Source organism: Lonchura striata, chromosome 5 (assembly GCF_050655825.1).
Source record: "Lonchura striata isolate lonStrDom1 chromosome 5, ASM5065582v1, whole genome shotgun sequence".
In the NCBI taxonomy this organism is placed as follows: domain Eukaryota; kingdom Metazoa; phylum Chordata; class Aves; order Passeriformes; family Estrildidae; genus Lonchura; species Lonchura striata.
The window spans coordinates 47,571,113-47,593,348 of NC_140707.1; the positions used below are offsets into that span (position 1 = coordinate 47,571,113).

The 22,236-nt window shown below is 34.6% G+C and overlaps 1 protein-coding gene across 10 annotated transcripts in view; it reads left to right on the forward strand.

Annotated features, from left to right (window-relative positions):
- AKAP6 (A-kinase anchoring protein 6) overlaps positions 1–22,236 on the forward strand; it is a 269,301-nt gene that overhangs the window by 227,123 nt on the left and 19,942 nt on the right. For all 10 annotated transcript variants that reach the window (XM_031504984.3, XM_031504983.3, XM_085582095.1 and 7 more), the window contains one exon: positions 14,706–14,921. In XM_031504984.3, the coding sequence (XP_031360844.3) occupies positions 14,706–14,921 (216 nt within the window). The remainder of the gene's footprint in view (positions 1–14,705; positions 14,922–22,236) is intronic.

The following is a 22,236-nucleotide window of genomic DNA, read 5'->3' on the forward strand; positions in this document are numbered from 1 at the left end:
TTTTTTTAAATCTTATTTTTTAATATTCATATATATATATGTATATATACACACACACACACACAGAGTAATACCATGCCAATCTTACGTATTTTGTGCATAAATCTAGCAAATTTAAGCTTTTAATACATATATGACAAGAGATAATTCCAAAAGCTCTAGAGATGTTCAACAGTATAGTGTTATTCACTATGATGTAGCCAGAGTATTTCCTTACTTGGTTGATTATCTATTAATTACACAAATAATACATTAATTATTTTCAAAATGGTAGCCATTAGAGTATAAAAAATAATTACCTATCAAATATGGTGAGAGCACATCATTTTGTCATATATATTGAACCATCTTTGTCTCATTAAATTTGAAATTCACTATAAGTAAGTTTTCCATTCTTCACTGATCTCCTGGGGAAGTGTATAAAAGAGAAAATGGATATAATTAACAATACTGCAATGTACAATACATATATTTGAGAGAGAACATTTAGAACATTTTCAAAAACATTAGCTATGACACTAGTAGAAAACCTGCTGGGGTTTAGTTTGACTTGCTTTCCACTTAAGAGTTTAACCTTATTACTGCTTTCACTGTGGTAAGTGAATCATTGTTTCTTAATGGAAATTTACTGTGATGCACCATCCCAATACACACAGCCACTGTACACAAGGAAACATTTTTAATAAAATAAACTCAACATTGCCATTGATTTTCATTCCATAATGTTATGCTTTAAATTACAGTTATGCCTTAGGAAAAACCCTTATTTCACTTTTGAGGTGGTTTCCTTCCATTTTGCAATTGGAGGATGAATTGATTGTGTAGCTCACATGCAGTTGGGACCCAAGATGAGAGCGATGTGGTGGGAGGAGCAGTTGTTAAATTCAATAGTAGGAAACCATTTCAACTTCTTTATCTTTTTTATAGAATATCATGCCATATAAATTTGAATGGTCTTTTTATTAAAGAATTCGCTACTGCATTATTTTCTTTTGGAATACTCCTGTGTAATAATAATACTTAGAATTTCTATAGTACTGTCCAGTCAAGGAGCTCTACATGCTGCACAGTCATTACTGAACTAAGGCCCATTAAACATTTAAATTATGTAGGTATTATTATCATCCCCTTTTTAGAAATGAGGGAAATAAAATACATGGAGATTAAATCACTTTTCAAGGTTTTCACAGAAAATCAAGTGTAGCCTAACCACAGCTTCTGTTCATGAAGGGAGAAAAAATGAACACAAGTTGCTGAGATGTAAAAGGGGAAGCCAGGGTGTCTGACTGCAGTTATTTCTTCTGTTGCAACACAAAATGCAGACTAAGAAAATAAAAACATTTTTTAAAATTACTTGAAATTCTTGAACGCATCACAGCTACAAATATATGTTTATTCCTCTTTAATTCATTTGAGTTAATGTTTTCTAGCTTTCCACAGAAAACTATGTGGGCAAGAACCAGAATATTACTTTTTAAATGAAATCCAAAATTCTCAGGTAAACACATAACCCCTGAAATACCAGATATAGTGAGACTACTAATTGGCACAACTGATTTTCTAAACTAACAATATACAGCTATTTTGTGGGTCAGGAGAGATTTGGAGCTCTAAAGATTGTGAAGCAATAATAAAAAGATTTTGCATTCTTTTATGAAAGTTTTATCAAGTTTTGTTTTAGAGTAAGGTCTAGCCAGAAATTTATCTGCCTGTTAGCTCGTCAGTAGAAGTGGTCTGCCACATTTCTTTTATGTGTCTGGGACTTCAAAAGCATGCTTTTTTCTCTGCAAAATTCCCTCAAAAAGCAGCAAGAGAGCCTAAATAATTGGTCATATATTCCTGTCACTTGCAATAAAACTTAAAACATTAAGTGTTTTATACAGAGTAATGATCAGCCTCCAAAAGTTGTTTTGGATTTGGCTCACAGACCAGCTACTTGAGAACAAGCTTAGACTTGTGAGTACCTGTCTGTGTCAGAATCCCTTCTCAATCATGTACAACTGGGAAAGCCTCTAGTGTTTCCAGTAGCAAGATTTATAAAAGAACCTGTTCTCTTTCTCTTCCAAACTTGGATAGGGAACAAGATTTTCCTCTTCAGAACAGGATTTTATCAGAGTTTTTAGCTAAATTGTGTTTGGCAAAAATAATGTTGCATTTCATGTCATTTCCTGATCTGTTTTTATTTGAAACAATAAGCAACATGCTATATAGAGTCATACCTGTCTCTTAAATCTTTATTTGTATCTTTAACAAAAATAGTCTCGGTTTTTCAGTAGTACTGAAAGCTTGTGGTTTTCATTCACTTTAGTCAATATATCCATTAAAGAAATCAGTCTACTTAATCATATAAAACATGTTGAAAATTCCTCTCATTTGAAATTTCTAAAATTCCACAGCTAATATTATTTGTTGCCATTTCTGCTTTTCTTGTAAACAGTGTAAATTATGTGATGCTTTTAAGTATTTCAAATGACTAGAGCCACTCAGAACTGTAAGTTTTCATCTTCCACTACATTTATGACTTGAGCTTACCAGATGATGTAGTGTCATTTAAAAAAAAAGTATTTCTCAGAAGCATCTCTTATTTCTCCAATTCTCAAGGCAATTGAACTTCCTGATTAAATAATATAGGTTGCATTGGTAATTAATAGTCAATATGTCTTATGATGTTTTTCATACTTACTGAAAAATTTGTAGAAGAGTCAGCACTGTACATCATACAAAAAACTCAAACATACTTCAGCAAATAAAACACAAGTGAGTTTGGAAGCATTTAAGATTATGGCCAAAATGAAGTAAAATTATGAATGCTGAATAAAGGTTTAAAGACTCAGAAATTAAAGAAAATGCTGGCTGTTCCTACCAGTGGCAGGTATTGCTTTCACCACTGCATTCTGGGTCCTTTACAGTTTTTAGAATGATTTTGGCAGAGCTGAAATCAAAGAATTACAGAATTTCAACATGCATGTAACAAAAGTATGCAAAACAGTCTGCCACATTAAGTCCAAAAGAAGTCAAGTTGGATTTAATCCTTTTCACACCTCTATGGTGAAAAAAAAAAAAAACCAACAAACCAGTTTTAATAAATTTCTCAAAAGGAGTGTGACTTTAGACACCTAAAACTTTTCACAGATTGAAGAATTGTTTACCCAAATTTTGTTTGGATTCAATTTTAGCAAACAGAAAGGCATACAGTATTAAATCATACAAACCCAGGTAGGATTCCGAAGTTGAATGTAGCCTAATGCCTCTTGCAAAGGTTTGAAGTGAATTCAGACTGAATTTCCATGACCCACCATCCCAAAGTAGCACTTCTGTGGACCACTGAAATGGAAAGTCATATCTTTATAGTAAAGCAGCTGTACATACATATTTTTGGCCCTAATACAATACATGGTTATATCTCTAAATTGATTTAATTTGCTGAAATATCAAAACACAATACTCTGTATATATGCAAATACATATAAACACAGAACATTTAGATATTTCATGTACCTCAGATTTTGATTTAATATACTTTTTACTGAAAAAATAAGTACTTTGTGTTTCAATAAGCTCTCCCTATTTAAGGTAATACTGATAGGACATCGAATTCCCATTTAGGAATAAATGCTCTGCTGAGGTAGCAGCTGTCATTCCATCATCTTATTTTGGCTGTGAATCCTGAACCATAAATTCTGGTTTTTTTTACATTATTACTTACTTTCTGATTAATCAAAATATCAAAATTAATATTAAAGAATATCTAGTTGCCTAAACCCATTTTTCCCCCTCAATTGCTCCCTTTGATGGGAGAGACAGAAGAGCTCTGGATGCTGAATGCCTTGGTGGACAGAGAATAACAATAGTGGCTATTTTTAGGGTAAAAATTAATATTTTGCTTACTTCTTAGGTCTATTACATGTACTGCTGCCTTTTTTCTGATACAACAAGATGATTGCCCCACAAACAGCATAGGTAGATGCATGTTAAAACAGACTAGCTATAGGGAAGAGATCTTCTCTGAGTTTCTTTTCTAGTAATAGGAAGGGAGAAAAGTACTTTTGGGATGCAAATTATTCCATTCCAGTTTAGACATCCAAAACCAAAAAATTGAAAATTTAGGCTATGGAGGAGAGGTACTGTACTTCTGCATACCTGCTTCTAAATTACTAGCTCAGGCTCACATTTTCCATTAGCTCAGGTGAATCCCACTCAAGAAATCATTGGGACTATCTTTAGGACAGAGTGACTTGGGGATGAGACAATTGCAATTCCAACTTAGAATGATCTGTGAGTTTCTTCTACACTAGTTACAGGTTTATTTATTTTCCAGAAAGGTTAAGCCCAAATTTCTCATTCAGTTCTGGATGTGCAATAGGGTGCTCATTTTAGCCATCTTGTTAACAGGATCTGATGAGGAGGCAACTGAGCCCTTGTCCTTGTCTTTCTTACTGTACTAGGAGGATCTATTTTTAATCCTCTTGTCATGGATGAGAGACTTGAGGTCTCACTCAATTTGAGCAACTCAGAAGACACTGGCCTACAGAATAAACTGTTCCAAACTAGCCATTACAATGTAAAGCTTGCAATTCATAGAGAAAAAGGGTTTATGGCTTCTTTCCCAAGATTTCATATCAATGACACCTACAGACTTTGAGCTATATTTTTCCCTCTCAGTCATGGCTTCTTGAAGACTCATATGTGTAGAAGTAAAAAAATGGTTTCTTTTGAGAGAACATTCTCAGTACTATCACTTATTATTTTCATAATGATTGAAGATATAATTGGGTTTTTTTTCTCTTGATCCATCCAAATAACTCCTTGAAAATGAGACTGCTAATTGTTCTGCTGTTGTCTTGAAGACCTATTTACTGCAAAACCAGAATCATTCTCTTTGGTTACTATCAACCTTAAAAAGGAAAATGAGAAGAAAGCAGAAGATGAGAAAAGAAAATAAGAAAGAAATATTTCCCCTAAAATAAGCCAGGACTGATTTGCACTAATTTACCCAGAGGGTTGGTACTTTTGTTGGCCTCAAAGCTTTACCTTTTTTACTACCTTTTGTAGAAAAACAAGTACAGCGTGGACTGGGAATATAAGACAGTTAAGAAAAAATCACTGCACTGTCTCTATCAAGGTTCACTTTGTACTACTGCATGTGATTAGATGATTTATTTGATTGTCTATAACTGCCCCTTTGGAGGCATAGCATTTTATTTTCAGGTGCAAACCTATCTGATATTAGTGGATTATTGATTGAATAGTGTCTCTGGAGCCATTAAACTCTACTAATGAGGTTTTTCTTTAATTGGTGGATCATACTGGGCAGTTTTCCCAAGTTTTGTTTTTTTATGTAAGTTAAAAGATCATAGTCCCAACAGAGTCCCAATAGGGAGTACTATTATAGACTGTGTTAGTACCTTTACTTACACTGAAAATAATTTGATTATATTGATTGATAAAATTTATATTTGATAAAATTGATTATAGTAAAATTGTTTGACCGGTAAAATGTAATTTAGTATGAGTAAGAATATGAGTGTAAAAGAACAGGACCTCAATATACATTCTTTAGTGTTTATTGCAGTCCTTAACAGGTAAATGATGTATCACAAGTATGAGATGTCAGTCAGGGATGGGATTTGTAGACTGGCACCATATTTCTAGGGACAGAAGAGTGGTTTAGATTATACTCGCTGCATAAAGTCAATGGGGGAAAGGTATAGTGTATGGATTCCTGTCCTTTGAAGGATGGCTCCTTTACTCTTCTCTTAGGGAGGAGCTGCATTTCCTTGTATCAGAATAAAACTGAAGGCCTGGCCCTAATATGATGGATTTTCACTGCATTTTGTCAATGGCTGATGGTGCAATGTCATTCTTATGGAACCATCTTTCCCTTTATCACACTGATATTTATTTTGGGCACAAGAGTAACCCATTATGTTCTAAGCATTAGTGAAGGAAGAAGTGAAGTCCTCTTTCATGGCCCCTTTGCTTTCATCCTCTCTAGTCTTCTCAGCCTAGTCTTATTGTCCAGGCAGTGGAAAAATTGAAGGCACATAGTAATGTGCCTTCAATTGGCACTTGAAGAGGTACTCACAATATTATGAGTACCTCTGAGTCTCTAAGACCATCACAGACAGTAACTGCAGCCAGACATTTAATTTTTGATAACCCTTAGCTTTTTGACTGCCATTCACAGTTCATCTTGACTAAATCACCTGCTTTGTCCTTCCTTCTAATTCAAGACTTCTTGTAGTCCTGGGACTAAACTGTATATGGCAGTCATGTCCATCTAACTTGTACAAGAGGCAAGTTAGTATTAATTTAAAACTTAACATATTTATCCCACATTTATAGAATCACAGAATCATACATTTTGGAAAAGACCTCCAAGACCATCAAGTCTAACCTTTGACTGAATACCACGATGTCAACTAAACCATGGCACCAAGTTCCTTTCAGGTAGTCATAGAGAGATACTCTGAGCCCCCTTTCCTTCCAGCTGAACAATTCCAGCTCCTTCAGCCACTTCTCATATGATTTGCATTCCAGACCTTTCACCAGCTCTGTTGCCCTTAGGACATGCTCTAGCACCCCGATGTCTTTCTTGGAGTGAGGAGACCAGAACTGAACATAGGACTTGAGATGCAGTCTCACCAGTGACGAATAGAGAGGGACAACTACTTCCCTAGTCAATGTGATCACTTGCCTTATTTACCAAGTTAGGTACTGAGGTAGCTACCCTACATCTGAGAGGGGTGAACCTATGTTATCACAGGGCTGCCTGGCTCTGGTTGATTCTGCTCTAAGTAGCTTCTCTTGTTGAGGACTTTTAGTTTTGTCTTGAACTGAAGCCATAAACTGTGGGTCTGTCTGTATATTTATACTTAAGGTAAGGCAAAAGAATGTATATCCATTCTGAGGATGCACTGCTTTTTGGAAATAAGATTAACACAATTTCTGGGAAAACCCATTTGTTGTCCCTGTGCATATACAGATAGACATGAAAACACTACAATTTATTTTCCTCTGTTTACACTGGCACAGCTTAACCTGTGTGTTTTTGTATCCAGGCAGTTTACTTCATTGACATAAGAAAAAAAGCCAAAGGAAATATCTTTTTCCTTCCTTATTACATGTGTTTATTTTCCCTCTCCTGTTCTGAAGCCTCCAAAAGAATAGTCTAATTGATTTTGTGTTTGCTGCTTTCCCATAAAAAGTTAATACCTATACACTGCAAGACATGTTTTTCTGCAATTCAGAATAGGGTCTAAGATCTCAGTGTATTTTGGAATATACCAGGCCCATTGCACAAGGACAGCAAAAATACTTGTCTACCACCTATGAGGGAACTAGATTAAGAAAGGGAGTAAGTATAATATTAACATCTGAACCTCAGCTTGGGAGTTAGAGGTATTGATTTACACCCATGCAAGGAACTTTTTCCTTTAAAGCCCTATATAGCTCCAAGATAGAATACAAAGTTTTAACAGTTTTAACTCTTCACTAAAAATGCCTGAAATTCATAACTATGGTTTTTAGGCAATTGGAGGGCGTTCCTTGGCATCTGTTATCTATGTGGAGAAACATCTTGATTTCTTTTAAGATGTAATTCTAAGTGAATTTCAAAGACTGGAATTCAAGTTGAACCTAAATGATGCTTTACATGATTTTTAAAAAAGTTTCCACCTGTACCTGAATTTGTTTACTGGAATGGCTACACATTTCATGACTGTCTGGAATGGCTATACATTTCATTTGAAACTCTACTCAGTGTGGTGATCTAACAAAAATTTCAAATTTATAATGTCCAGTATAGGCAAACATATTTTTTTCATCAGTGTAGCTCAGAATTCACTACAAAAGCAAAACACAACACTGATGTTTATCCTACCTATCTGATGATTAGCTTGCTTTTATCTTAGCATTTTCTGGGGGCAAAAAAAGAAACCCTGGAAAACTGTGGCACTTTCTGCAATATTTCTCCTTTGAATCTTTCTCACTGGAAAGATAATTTCTCAAATGAAGTAAGAAGAGGACACAAACCAAAGGTATTTATAAACACTATGCTAGACTAGAAAAATGGATCATTCTGCCATCCCCTCTGGCTCCTCTGAGTGACTTGGCTTATTCCCTGGAACCAAGTTAACCACCCCAACTTCAAAGTGTGTAGTATATAGCTCTAAAATACTTCACTTTGAAAATGAATCTAATTCCCTGTATGAAACTCAAGAAAAATAAGGCTTGGAAAAGATATGTTTTATTTCAGTAGGGAAGATTCATTTTCATCCAACACCATTTTACTCTTATTTTTAAAAGTTATCTTCCTGTAATTGCACACTAGTTTGGAGTTAAGATAGGAGCATCTTAACAATAATGGGCACTTTTTTTTAACAGATTATTGCCAAAAGTGCATTCTTTATTCCAGGGAGACACTGTAATAGATACCAGCACTTTCGTAATGATACAAGCAATCTGTAAGCTATTATAGTTTCTTTTATAGTAACTTAATCTTCATATTGTTTTATACGTCTGGAATTTTAATAGTGTTTTTAATTTATGAAGAGGAGTATATTACATATTACCAGTTACATGGGAGTATGAGCTAAATAACAGACCATTGAATGGTATTCTTACAAACAAATATTTTGAAGTACTTAAACAGGCATAAGGAATAGAAAAAAGAAGGTAAAGAATGCCATACAGATATAATAGTAGCTTTTATGGAATGGGTCCAGAACCATCTAATCTGAATTGTGACTATTTTTAATGCATATATTTTTCTTCTAGAGAAAATGAGAATGTTATTTAAAAGTAAATGTTTTACTTAATATAAATATATTTACCTAGTTAATGAATTTAATTATTAAAATAATAATAAAACAGCATATAAATAATCAATTATGTTAATAATACATATAATAATAATTATTCATTCAAATAAATACAGGTACTCGTGTAACTTTTTAAAGATAATGAAAAGAATTCATTAAATACTTGCTTATATGTAGAATGCAAACCTCTATGTACATTCCTAAAGCTAGTGCAAAAATGAAGTCTTTTTTCCTTCTAGTTCATTGTCATTTTTCATATGTCTAGAAAGAGACACAGTTCTCTTGTAAGAGAAATATCCTAACACTTTGCAGTGAGTTAAAGAGATATGATCAGTGTAGCAATTTAGTGGTTATAATACTATTAAAAGTAGGGCTTTTAAATGAAAAGAACCAGTTCACTATTTTGAAAGAAGTGATATTCTACTTTAAACTGTCATTCAGTATTTCTGACTTGCAATTAGATGATATTTCTAAAATGTCATTCCTAGATTCTGTTGTGACTGTCATCATAATAAAATGTGACAGGAAAGATATTATATCAATACTTTTCCATAATTAGCATTATATTTCTCTCAAGGGTTAAGTATAAAGGTTTTTCACTGAATGGTCTGCAAGCTTTGTGCCTTTAAAATCTTTTAATATAGCTAAGATTGGTGACAACTGGGAGACAGATCTATGAACAAACCCATTTGAAGAGAATAGTTTTGTGGTGTGTGATATATGTTACGCAAATGAGCTTATTAGGGCTCTCATCTATTTTATTATTGGTGCCCAATTTAATAGAGGCATTTAAAAAACAATATTTCTGCCTGCGTCCTTGAAATGAAGAAGATACATTGATATAATTGAGAGCAAATGATTGCATGTTGTGCCATTTAATCATGTCATTTTTCAATTGCTGTTTTTTGCACTTCACTGCATACTTATAGAATATTTAGCTTCAATATAGATTAAGTCATACAGTATGCAACTGAGTAGATTTCCCATATTAGGTGGCATATTCTTTTAACCTTGAAATCAGCAAAAGCACACAGGTTTGGCAGTATTTTTCTAAACAATGACAAGTAATCATTAATTTTCTATCTTTGTCATTTAGCTTTTTTATTTTAAGGAATTACTCCCCTATTAATATTTCTTGAGAAATTGTTGATTTTCTTTTCCATTGAGAACCAAAAATTCTTCTTTTCACCATCTGTCCTGCAAGTATACATTATCCTGAGAAGTTCCAACAGGCATTGCCATTTCACAGACAACACTGAAAGCTACATTTTATACAGTCTTTGCAAGCATTTCCTCTTTTATTTTCCCTGTCTTCCAGTTTTCTTGTTTCTTGTTTCTTTTTATTGATGTATTATTTCTGTTAGTTGTGATACTTAAAAATTTTACATGATCACTTTTAAAAGTGGTAATGCTGTCCTAGCCAAAAATCAAGCATAAAAAGGCAAATAAATTCTAAGAGGTGTGGTTTGATTGGTGTGCACAGAAGGATGACTTCCATTCTCAGATCCTGCCTTAATTTCTGTGTGTGATTGTTGTACTAAAGAACAACAGATCCATGTCCCATCAAAGAACAACTGGTGCAATCAGAAGTGTATCATTCCCTCCCTCACATATCCTCAGATTCTATAAAAATGAATTCTCCAAACAATATGTTATAAATGAGGCTATGAAAACATCTCAATAATCTATGTGATGAATGTGTGGATTATGTGGATTTAAGGCAACTCAACTAGTTTTACAATGACTTTTTAACTACTCTTAAGCATAATTAGTCCCACCAAATTCATCAAAAGTCTTAAATAGTTAATATAAACACCTGGTCAAGATTCTTGATGTAGCATGTTTCAGTGGCCTACTCATCTTGCACCTTGTGTGAGAAAGCTGACTTCCCATATAGGTCTTTCTGTCATGTAGAGCAGATGGTGCAGCACAGCTCAGCTGATGATATGCTGCAGGAAGGCCGAGGGATGGAGACTCACTGGGGCTTGAGGAGCTATAACATTCCTGGACTTCCCACCTTTCTATGCCTTCTGTTCAGTTCATGACCACTTCCATCCCCATAGATAGTGCCATGAGCCCTTGACTTGGAAGGAGTGTTTGATGTCATTTAATTCAGCAGGGGCTTTTCCAGATGATTTAAGTCATGGTATTAACAAGCTGTGAAAGTAGTTTCAGGTAGCCCTTTTCAGCTATGCGCGTGATAACTTCAAAGCACTGAGAATGGGAGTAGGCGGGGGGGAAGTAAAGCCTTCCAAGATTCTAGCAGCATGGACAGGAATCCTCAGTATGGGAAACCATGACCATAAAAACATTCTAATGACTAACACCTCTATGATATCAGGCTATCTGTTATGAAGCAAATGACTCAAACACAAAGTCAACTTCATACACAGCAGTTGCAGTTACTGTGTATACTCTTAGCCTGCAACAAAAAAGTCAAATACATTTATTTAAGTTTCACTGCAAATGGCTTAAGTGAATATGTTTCTCCCACATTTGCAAAGATTTGGATTGTTTTTACATTTACAACAGCTCAATGGACACATGATAGTATGAGAGGACAAAATTTTAAGTGTTTGATCTCTTAATATACACTTCAGCAAATCTTCTGCACACACAGAAGACTAAGTGAGCCTAAGTGATGCAACTCAGTGTGGAGTTAGATCACACCCTCATTTTATGAACCTTCAAGTACCCAGGAGCTTACTATAGCAGCTGTAAGCCATAAGGCCCTAGGCTCAAGAGAGATCCTCATCATATTTCCTTTTTCATCAATTTTTAAATTAATTTACTTTTATCAAACATGAATTATAGCTTCTACAGTCACAATGTAGAATGCAAAAGCAAATAATTAAAGTAACTGTCAATCTGGAAGTATACTTTGCATGTGCAATTACTGTATTGACAGGTTTTTATACAAGGATGCCATTTTAACAATAGCAAAACCTGGATGGATATAGAATACCAGTGTATATATCATGTCATGAGCTATAGGCAATTATTGTGTCCCTTTAGGACACTGAACACGAGACCTTAATTCTGCTTAAAGTCATTATTGCTAGTGCTATTATGTAGGACTTTAAGATGTCTTTACATGATTAAGTTCTCTGGGTTTTAAAGTATTGTGTCTATAGCCAACTATTTCAATACACTGTTAGATACAAGCACTTCATTCTTCTCCTGTTTAATATTAACCATAATATCATGTAATAAAATTGAAACAAAAGTGCCATAGGCCTAATTGTACTGTCACAGCCATGTAAATCAGAAATAGCTTCAGTAAAGCTACTGTTATTATGCTGGTGTAAAATTGATATAAATTAGAAATGACTTGGACGCTATAGCTCTGCTTTCAGATAACACAATGTAAAGGCCTCACTTAAAGTCCCCTATAATGGCTTATGAATGCAATTCTCCTTACCTCATCATGTTAAAAGGCATTGTATCAGAAAAGACCAATATTTATAAGGGATGACTTAATCAGATAGATCAAGGTAAATTAATGCTATGGGGCCAGATTCTGAGCTATATTGACTTCTATGAAGTTAATGCAGACCTACATAAATTTGACTGTGACCAGTGTATAACTTACCATCGCTTACAAAAAAACCTGAATTGCTTAGATGTTATAAAATGTAAAATAACAACCCTGACTTTAGATAGACTTTTTGGTCCTGTTTGGTTGGCTGGTACTTTTCCTGATCTGACATTAAGCTAATGAACATCATCAGAAAGGAAATGTGTCAGACATGGTGGTTACATCAAGAACCACGAAGGAAACTAGTAATGAACTCTAGGAAAATAAATAAGGGCAAGTTCAGGAAATGCAAGTGAAAATGCAGCTCTGGTATAAATTGAATAATAAAATTCCTGGTCATATTTTGCCATAAATAGTGGTTTGGGAATTTGTCATTCACCTTATTTAAAATTCAGAAATATTAAAGGTATAGGGTTCTCTCATTACAGAAGTAATAGAATTCTAGCTATTATAGAGTTAGGGTAATTTAAATAGCTATAGAATGCATTATATCAATAAGTGGAACATCTGTATGAAATGTCCACCTGCTACTGTACTAAGTGTACTTTACAATGAAATGTACTTTATCATTTTAAGATGTCTTCTAATGAAGGCTTATCGGGAATAACATTTTGAACACAAATACTTTTAGGCATTAAAACTTCAGCTTTAAATGAGATTGCATTGCCTTGTTTACCCTTGTTGATTAATAAGCAATCTGTTAGGATGGCCCAATTGTGCTAGTGAAAGTATATTAGTAATTCAGCTATGTTAATCATTATTTCTCTTGAAGGCTTTAAAATAAATCCCTGTGTTTTGTACACTATCCCTATGCAAAGAAAAGATACATGTTTTTAGATGTATATAGCAACCTTTTGGTTCACACTTTCAGCTTAATATTACTGATCAAGAACAGCAGCAAAATACTCCTTTGAGTTATGACATTTCTAATTATAAATTTCAATTTTTAAAAAAAAACAGTGACAAAAACTGGAAATGGAATTCACTTTTCTATGGAATGTTTTTGTTTTGCTAATAAAATTAAGAAAGATGATCCTGGTGTTTTATCAGTTAACACTTCTGAACAGCTTTGAGAGATGTAGTGGTTTTTTTTTGCTTCCTTCTTATTATGAATTGGAAGTTTAGAGGCAAAAACCCTGTCATCAAAAAAGGTGATAGTTCAAATTTTCTCATGGTGTCATGGACTTTCATCTGTGGTGTCCCACAGAGGGAAACAGATGTTAGCAAGTTACAATTTAAATTATCCGGAAAGCTCCCATGTGTAGAGCACAGTCCTGTTAAATTCAGGAGTAGCACAGCCCTATGATAATTATTGAATACTTGAGCTGTGCAATGTTATAGAAGTAAAGGATCCCAGAACCTGGGCTGAAGCAGTCATCCTCACGTGAATTTCTGCCTTCTGTACCCCAGCTTCATAGATGTTATTATTAAAATTTGTTCTGAGTTAAAAAAATCCTGGTTTTCTGTTCAGTGACAGTAGAGTATAATCATGGATAAAATCATGCTTGGAAGCACCCCATGCCATTAACTGCTTCCAGGTGGTAGACCTCACTCTAGTTCTCGCATGTAGGATATATTATTTATTCTGCTGCTCAACAAGATTCTCAGTACAGTTTCTTAGAGGTTTGTGGAGAACCAACATATCCTGACTCCCATCAAGCCAGGATATTAGGGCTTAGAAATTGTCTCCCATTGTCCAGTTTATGTCAGACTGAATCAGTATATGAAATAAATGCAGTGAATAACTCCTTTTCAGGGATGATACAATTGTCACAATTTTCCTACATTTACTTGAATATGGAACTACCCTGAAAATATTTTATGATAACAAAAAACATCTGTAAACAATTTTATACTGAATTTTCTCCTTCTGTAATGTTTCATCTGTGACAGGGCACATAAGATCCATAATTTCTATTGTTTTTTTCTAAAAATATACATATTCTCATTGCATGACTACAATTTTTCCCTCTTATTTTCTGTAGAATTTCTGAAGCTGATTACTGTCAGGGTAACTAATTTCAGATGTGACCCAGTTGAATGAAAAGGAAAGGAAGAATAAACGAGTCTACACCATAAAACTTTCAGCATTATAGGGACAGTTAGCTATGTATGGCATTTGTTTGAATAAGACTGACAGTGTTAGTCTGTCTGTGCTATTAAGGTTAGGACTGCATTTATCTGAAAATGAAACACTAAGCTTTAACAGAAGCACGGGAATTTATGGAAGACCTGGAAAAAATATTGCAGGACAGAGATTACGCACCACTAAATATCAGATAAAATTTAATGTTTTAGTTTGCAAAGTATTCCATGCTGACATCTGCTGTTTGTCTGTCCTTCAGTCTCTATGCTCTGAGATCAAGCAGAGGCGCCGTGGGGTAGCCTCTGTGCTGCGATTATGCCAGCACCTCCTGGATGATCAAGAGACCTGCAACCTAAATGCAGATCACCAGTCCATGCAGTTGATAATCGTGAACCTTGAGAGAAGGTGGGAAGCCATTGTCATGCAAGCTGTCCATTGGCAAACCAGGCTACAGAAGCGATCGGAAAAAGACTCGGTGAGTGATGCTTGCTTTAAAAAGGTCTCATGGGATTTCATTCTTCACAAGAAACACTTTTTCAGCACAAGAAAAACATACCCATCTCCGAGTGCTTTCTTCTGACAAGGATGCCATTCTTAATCTTTACTGTCTACAAGTGAATCTTCATTTTTTTCACAGAGTATTGTATGGACAACATTGTTTAATAATCTAAACTCACACATACATATTGTATTTTCTGGATATTTAGTCTCATCATATCTGATCCCACCCAGTAAAAAAAAAAACAATCCCCTCCTGGTGCTAAGTTGTTCAGTACTAGCAGAACTGGGCCCAGAGACATATTTCACTGATTGTAAGTGTATTTTAGAAAAATAGTTTCCTGTGTAACTAAGACTGGTTTTAATCAGCATCCCAGCAGTAGATGTCTATTTCACATAGAATGCCATGGATGTGTGATTAATATACAATCCTCTGTTATTTGAATATAAGTAAAATGTAGTAATTTGCTTTTATCTCAGGGAAATGATTCCTAAGAGGCAAAATAGCACTCTGCTTAAACTATCCATTAAGTGGCATGAATTAGATTGGTTTTCTACAGCATAAAACTATATTAAAAAGCAGAGGGAATAAAATAATCCCTACTGTAACACCATTGACTGTAACGGATGAATTGGCTCAGCATGTTTTGTGCAACTATCACACTGCTGAAGTCTGTATATTGCAGCTACACTGAAAGCAGTGTATGTAGTTCCTATGTAGTTCATATACTGAAGAGTCTTGGTGAGATTTGGGAATAAGTAATATAATTTTTAGGTTTATAGCAAGCAAAGCAAAGGAAAAAATCTAGACACATCCTTAGCAATTATCTGACTAACAGTGAAATACTACATTTGACTTCTTTCTTTTTAAGTTTCTTTTCTCTGGTTCAGTTAGGGTCATACTGTATGAAGATACATAAGGCATGTTTAGAATCTGTATCAGTTCCTGCCCGAGTGAAAATGTTATTAGTCTAAACAGCCTAAGAAATGGTGAGTTAGTGAGAAGGATGCTGTGGACAAGTGAACTCATGCAGGTGACTATAATGTTGCTTGTCTGCCTTTTTCAAAACTTATAACATAGGAATGCTCCTCTGCTAGTTTGTTTTATTGGCTCTTTTTCTTTAGGTATTGATATAGAAATGGGACTTGAAGGAAGAGGTTTGAACAGATGGTTAGGACAAGTCAAAATGGTCTCTGTATGAGGCAGCATGGAAATAAGTCATCCCTGAAAAGCAGATGTAGTGTTAGTGTTGGTTTTATAAGCATGGGATTAGTCAACTGGCCACGTAAAAAGTGAAGACAATTGAGATTGTGAGAAAATATTACAGAAATTTCAGTGGAATTAGAGGAAGAACCAGAATTAGTGAGGATCCAGAAAGAAGCTTTATGGAAATTGTAGGTAGGAGTTTGAAACAATATATTTAATTGAGAGGAAAGTTAAGAAATAAAAGACTAATGCCATCTCAACAGTTGCAGAGAGTTTTGACAGTAATGAGTCTGGGAGAGCAAAACATGAGAACAGAAGTAAAAGAATTCATCAATGAAATAGGCTGGGCAAGTGAATAGGTTAGAAGATAAATATAAGGCTGAGGAATAGAAAATATTTATAAAGAAAGAAAATATAGTAGCAGAAAGTTTTTCTTGAGAAACGCTGTTTATATTTTTGTGATAATTCCATTTTAGGAATATTTTTGTCATATTACTAATGTGTTGCAGCAATAGCTCTAATAAATTTGGTTAGTGCTACCCAAAATGTTTAATGATCTTACCAGCAGCAGAAGAGCTAAACTTTGGAGCTTCAAAAATAAGTATGTGCAGTATTTAGGCAACATCCAAACCAAAAAACAGCTCTCAAAATCCTGATTTTTTTTGTTAGAGGCTGAGTATTGTTGGGTCTGTAACAGCCCAAGAGTGAGTGAACTGCATTCCAACTGTGTTATCTTAAAGGTAAAGTACCACAAATTAGCAGGTTTATTTTTTTTTTTTTTGTTTTGTTTTGTTTTTTTTAGCAAACGTATATCTCCTCTTTAACTTGGAATAGAAAGAAATTGCATTTGTGAGATATGTTAGAGAGTGCTGACAGAGGTCCAAGTTACTGTAATGAATGCATATTATCCTCTCTTGCATGTGAGCAGTGGCTGTATGGAAGCAGTTGCTCTAAATAAACTGCTACAAGCTAATTAGAGCTTGGTGCTGCTCTTGCAGCAGGAGTGGAGTCTTGTGTTTCTGTTTGGGATTGCAATCGATCAGGAGTTGAGGCATGGTGAGGATATGAGTACAGAATCTAACTTGGTATCTGGAGGCTTGGAACTTCACAAGGTACCTGCTGCTTTGTTCCCACTTTGCCTGAGGTGATCTGGAGTTATTTGCTGGGCTGAGCTGACTTTCTCTGGTTGAGGGGTGTATCATTCTTTCTGCTAAGAAATAGCAGCCATTTAGATGGCTGCTCATGATGCTCATCTAATTTTCACTGTGGACTGTTTTGTTTTGGAACATCTTATCTCAGGCTGCTTTATAACAATGGTTCCTTTAGTATGTCAGTATCTACAAGTTTCTCTTCCTGATAAATCTATCCATATTCTTAACATTTAAATATGCTCCAGCCACTGCAGGATTCATGTTTCTTTGACTTTCCTTGCCTGAGCTGGCATGTTCTAACCTTCCTTTTCACTCAGTTCCTCAGCATTTCTTGGGTAGGTACCACAACCATTACTTCTGCTACCATATCTCTGTATTTGATGGTGTGCCAGTCTTGGCACACAAACTGTATCCCTTGGTAACAAGTCTGTCTTTGTGGTTGCCCACAAAATACTGTAATTTATGAAAACAAATGAGATGTTTTTATAGCCTGATGGTGTCTGACTCATTCATGGCATCTGACTTGTTGACAGTAAATAAGATACCCCAGATGATTGTATAGCCTCAGTGCAAGAGTCACTTTCATCTTCTACTGTTTTCTAATTGTGTACTGGGATTTTCCTTTGTCCCCTTTCTGCCCCTTTTTACATTCAGTCACTTATCTGGGCCACTTAGAATATTGAAAAGGTATGCTGTATTAACCACAGAAAACTTTTATATTTCTTTTGAATTGTTTTCATTCATTTTGGACTGGTCTTCAGCAGTTTTTAGTTTTGCTCAACTTTTGCAATAGTGGACACCATAAGTTTACAAATAGCAAGTTATTAACATGTACTTCATGTGCCTATAGTCAGGTAAAAGCACATAAACAAAAAGTTCTATATAGGATGTGAAATTATCAATAAGATTGAAAAAAAAAAAGCTCCAGAAAGATGAAATAGGATTAGACTCAGTAGGTCAATCTAGCTATATAGAATGAGGTATTCATAAAATGAAAAAAAACTCAGAAAACTGGAAACAGTCCTAATTTGTTTTAGCAAAAGAGGTTTTTATCTCCCCCATCTGTTTGTTTTGGTGTTGTGTTTGGGTTTTTTTTTTTTTATTGTTTTGTTTTATTTTGATTTGTTTTTTTCCTAGTAAATTTTTTTCATCCAGATTTATCATTCCGTATTTTGCTGATATAATGTTATGTATCACCTTAAATTTAACTTCAGGATTACACAGATGCCTTATAGCTTGTCTAACAAGACCCTGCTAGCAATCATCTTAAAGGAAAAAGAATACTGCCTGGCAATTGCAATAGCAATAGCAATCTTCATTTAACTAAACTCAAAATTGCCATCTAAAATTCCTACTCGACAGCTGGAGAAGCTTTATCTCACTATGCACTTTCCGTTAGAAGATATAGTCTATTTGAAAAACTGAAAAATTAAAAAATGGTTTTGGGACAGATTCATTCATAGTCGTGCCCATAAATTAAGTCAAAGTGTGAATATGTACGTTGTTTTCTACAACTTTTTTAAAACTTTTGCTCAGACAGTGGTATACCCAAGGCAAATTATGTGTTTAACCTGAATGGATTATTTCAGCTGCTACAGAGGATTCCAATTTGTGCATGTCTTGCCCAGATCAGGTATGTCTCTGTATAGAAAGCTACAATGAGATGACCATGGAAATTCACTTTTTTGGGACACAGAGAAAGAGAAAAAAACCTGTAGTTTCTAATGGATTTTACTTTAGCTGCAATTCCTCCCTTTTTTGGTGAGTGGAGAAGCTGCTTTATATCCAGAATGCTCTTTCATTGAATGAGAAACATACCTGTTTTATAGAGCAGACAATTTCTTTTCTTATTCAAGGGGGAGGCTAATTATTGAAGGGACAGTATTACTCATGCATTTAAAATGGAGATTTTGAGCTAAGGCGATTTGGGTTAAGGTGCCCTAATTCTCACATTGTCCTGAAAATGTCTGAAATATTAATTTGTCTGATCACCAAGTTCACTACTACACCTCATGAAAAAAAATTTATTTCTCTTCTTCTGAGTCATCTTATGTGTACATTGCACTGAAAGTCCAGTGGAACCTTCATCTGTATTGGCTTGAAAGTATGCTGTACAACCAACCACATAATTGAAAATAATAAGGCCACAATAAATGGGATGGCCTTGGGGTATAACACCCAAGGGATTCAATTGGTGTCGCTTTGTATCAATGTCCATGCATCATGGTAATTGAGGTAACATAACCAATTACCACATTTTAATTAGAGTTGCAAGGACTTGGGAAAATCTGCAATGGTGAGACAGCTCACTTGAAAAAAAAAGAAAAAGAGTAAAAAAGAAAGGCACTTCTTTCTACAAGATTGTTTCTTAGGCAGTAAAGAGCTTGCTTAAATGGTTTTTCAGGATTTTTACCCGACAACCTCCTGGTTTCCTTTATAATGCATTTGGAAAAACAAATTGTTAAAGTATGGCTTCTGATTTTGTATCTTTGTTCTCTTACTCTATTTATCTGTTTATGTGATGCTTTCTGGGAAAGTAAACAGTTTTTCATAATGGTAGGCATGGTGTCTCCACTTCTCTACTTTTACTTCACTGATGCAATATTTTTTCAACTCATAGAATGACACTTTTTCTAAGCTTAAAAAAGACAAACAAACCTTGTTTCAGGGGCAAAAAATTACTCTGTCATTGTTCAGTTATTTGCTAGATAGGTTCACTAAAAAATACTTGGATTCTAAAAGTTTCTTATTTCATCACCAGCCATAATTTTGTGAGCACTAGCTAAAAATCTTACATAAAATTTAGAATTTCATCAGGAGTGTCTAGCACAGAAAAGTACTGAGATGATTAACTTATTTGGATGAGAAGGGCATACTACGTCTTGTAGAGTCCTGAACACCTATTACAAGATCTAGCTATTACAAATTATTTAATGACTTATGTTTTTGTGTTGGACATCTTTCATATAGTCTATGACAGTACCATCTTGATTAGATGCATTTGCTCACTTTGGTGCTTCCTTAAAATATTTAATTTTTAAGTTAATGAATATTTGATTTTAGAGTTTGAAATATGGTGCACCACCCTCTTATTTGAAGTGTGTAAGTTTTTGAGCTTCTGGGTTGCATTGTGTCTGATTTGTAACATGAAACAATTATCTGTAGTATCTAAAATATAGTTACGCAGATGCTGATCCTAGGTCTAGATTTTTCTTGATCTTAATTGAAGATAGGTAACACATCCCACATTCTTGCAAGAAATTCTGTGTTTCTAGTAATTTTCTTGAGGACCAGCCATAGTTATGAGTGCACAGAGTCTGGATGATCTGATAAAACAAAGCTGGGAAAACCCTTGTTGTTGAGCAGATCACAGCAAAAAAATTCCAGACCCAGTCAACGTTAGTCAAAATTCAGATAAATGTTGTGTTATATTCTTGAGAGAGTCTCCTGAGTGGTCACCTGCAATGGTAGGTTTTTGGAGTGAATAGAAAGAAAAAAAGAAATATACTTAAGTCTTTCAACAGAGTGCTCTACTCCATCCTCAGAGACTGCAAATCTTTCTGTCACAACTAAAAGTGTAAGGTAACAATCCAAGGGTGAAATACTCCCTGCATTTCACCAATCTGCTATATTATGCCACCGTTTCCCTCACTCTGGCAGATGCCATGTTTTGCCACAGCTTTGTAAAATGATGGGGAGTTTAAACTCATAACTCCAGCCAAATCAGACAAATTATCAGGAATAATCAATTTTAGTTGGAAAATGAGTAATATTCAGAAATTGGAAATATGTTGTTTCCAAAGCACACCTATGCTGAGAGAACTGTCAGACACCATTTAAACAGCAAAAATACCTCATTAAAAAATAAAAGATAAAATGGTTAGGTTTTCATTTTCAAGGACAGAGGTCTTCAAAAGAATTCACTTTCTATTTAGGCACTTAAGTACGGGGTCAGATATTTAATAGTGCTCAGCAGACACTGACTCTCATTGCAATGCATTGTGTTCAAATTACAGGATGAAGTCAGTGTTTTATTTAGATATCTAATATCCACTAATTGTAAGTCTATGACTCAGTCCAGGGTTGTTTTAAAAATTACAGTTAAGGGAAATATGAAAGTCACAAACTTGTGATTTTTTTAGTTAACTTCATGACTTGTTGCTCTGCAAATCTAATGAATCCAATTTTGCAAGGAACAGTATATGAGTGTAATTGAGTCTAATCTTCAGATGCTTTTTTTCCAAGAGTTCTCAGATAAAATAGTTTTTAGAAAAAGAAGAAGAAACCTTATTTTCTGACAATTTGCACTGCAGTTTTTTCATCTTACAAGGGCCTTCCATATTGGATGATAGGGCCACAATACTTATGCCACTATGGAAAGATATTTGCATGATCTTCAGGAAGTACATGCATAGTCAATATCTCATGTTCACTGTTAAAGAATATTCTAGGAGCTGCATCAGTGCTGAGCAGACAGGAATATAATTAAAAACAATTTTAAAAAGAAATGAAAATAACTAAGGTACAATTATTTACTCTTTTTTCTTAATACAGGTAGGAAAAAGTACCAAATAAAATTATCAGGCAGAAGATTTAAAACTATCAAAAGGGAATACTATTTTCATGGAGTGAATAATAAAAATGAAATTTGTTCCTACAGGATGTGGAGGATAGCAAAAATACAAATGAATTCACCAAGTAATCAGACAAATCAATGGAGAGGACATCAATTAATGCTTATTAAGTTCCAACTCTGAAAGTCCCCACAGGCTGACTTCTCAAATTTGGGAGGGCAACTTCTATATCCTTTTATGTGTTTGAGGGTTTTCTAACTTTTCCATAAACATTCAGTACCAGCCACTGCAGGATATGGGCTCAGCTAAATGGACTGTTGATCTCACCTAAAATGACTGTTGCTGTTTGAAAGCACATGA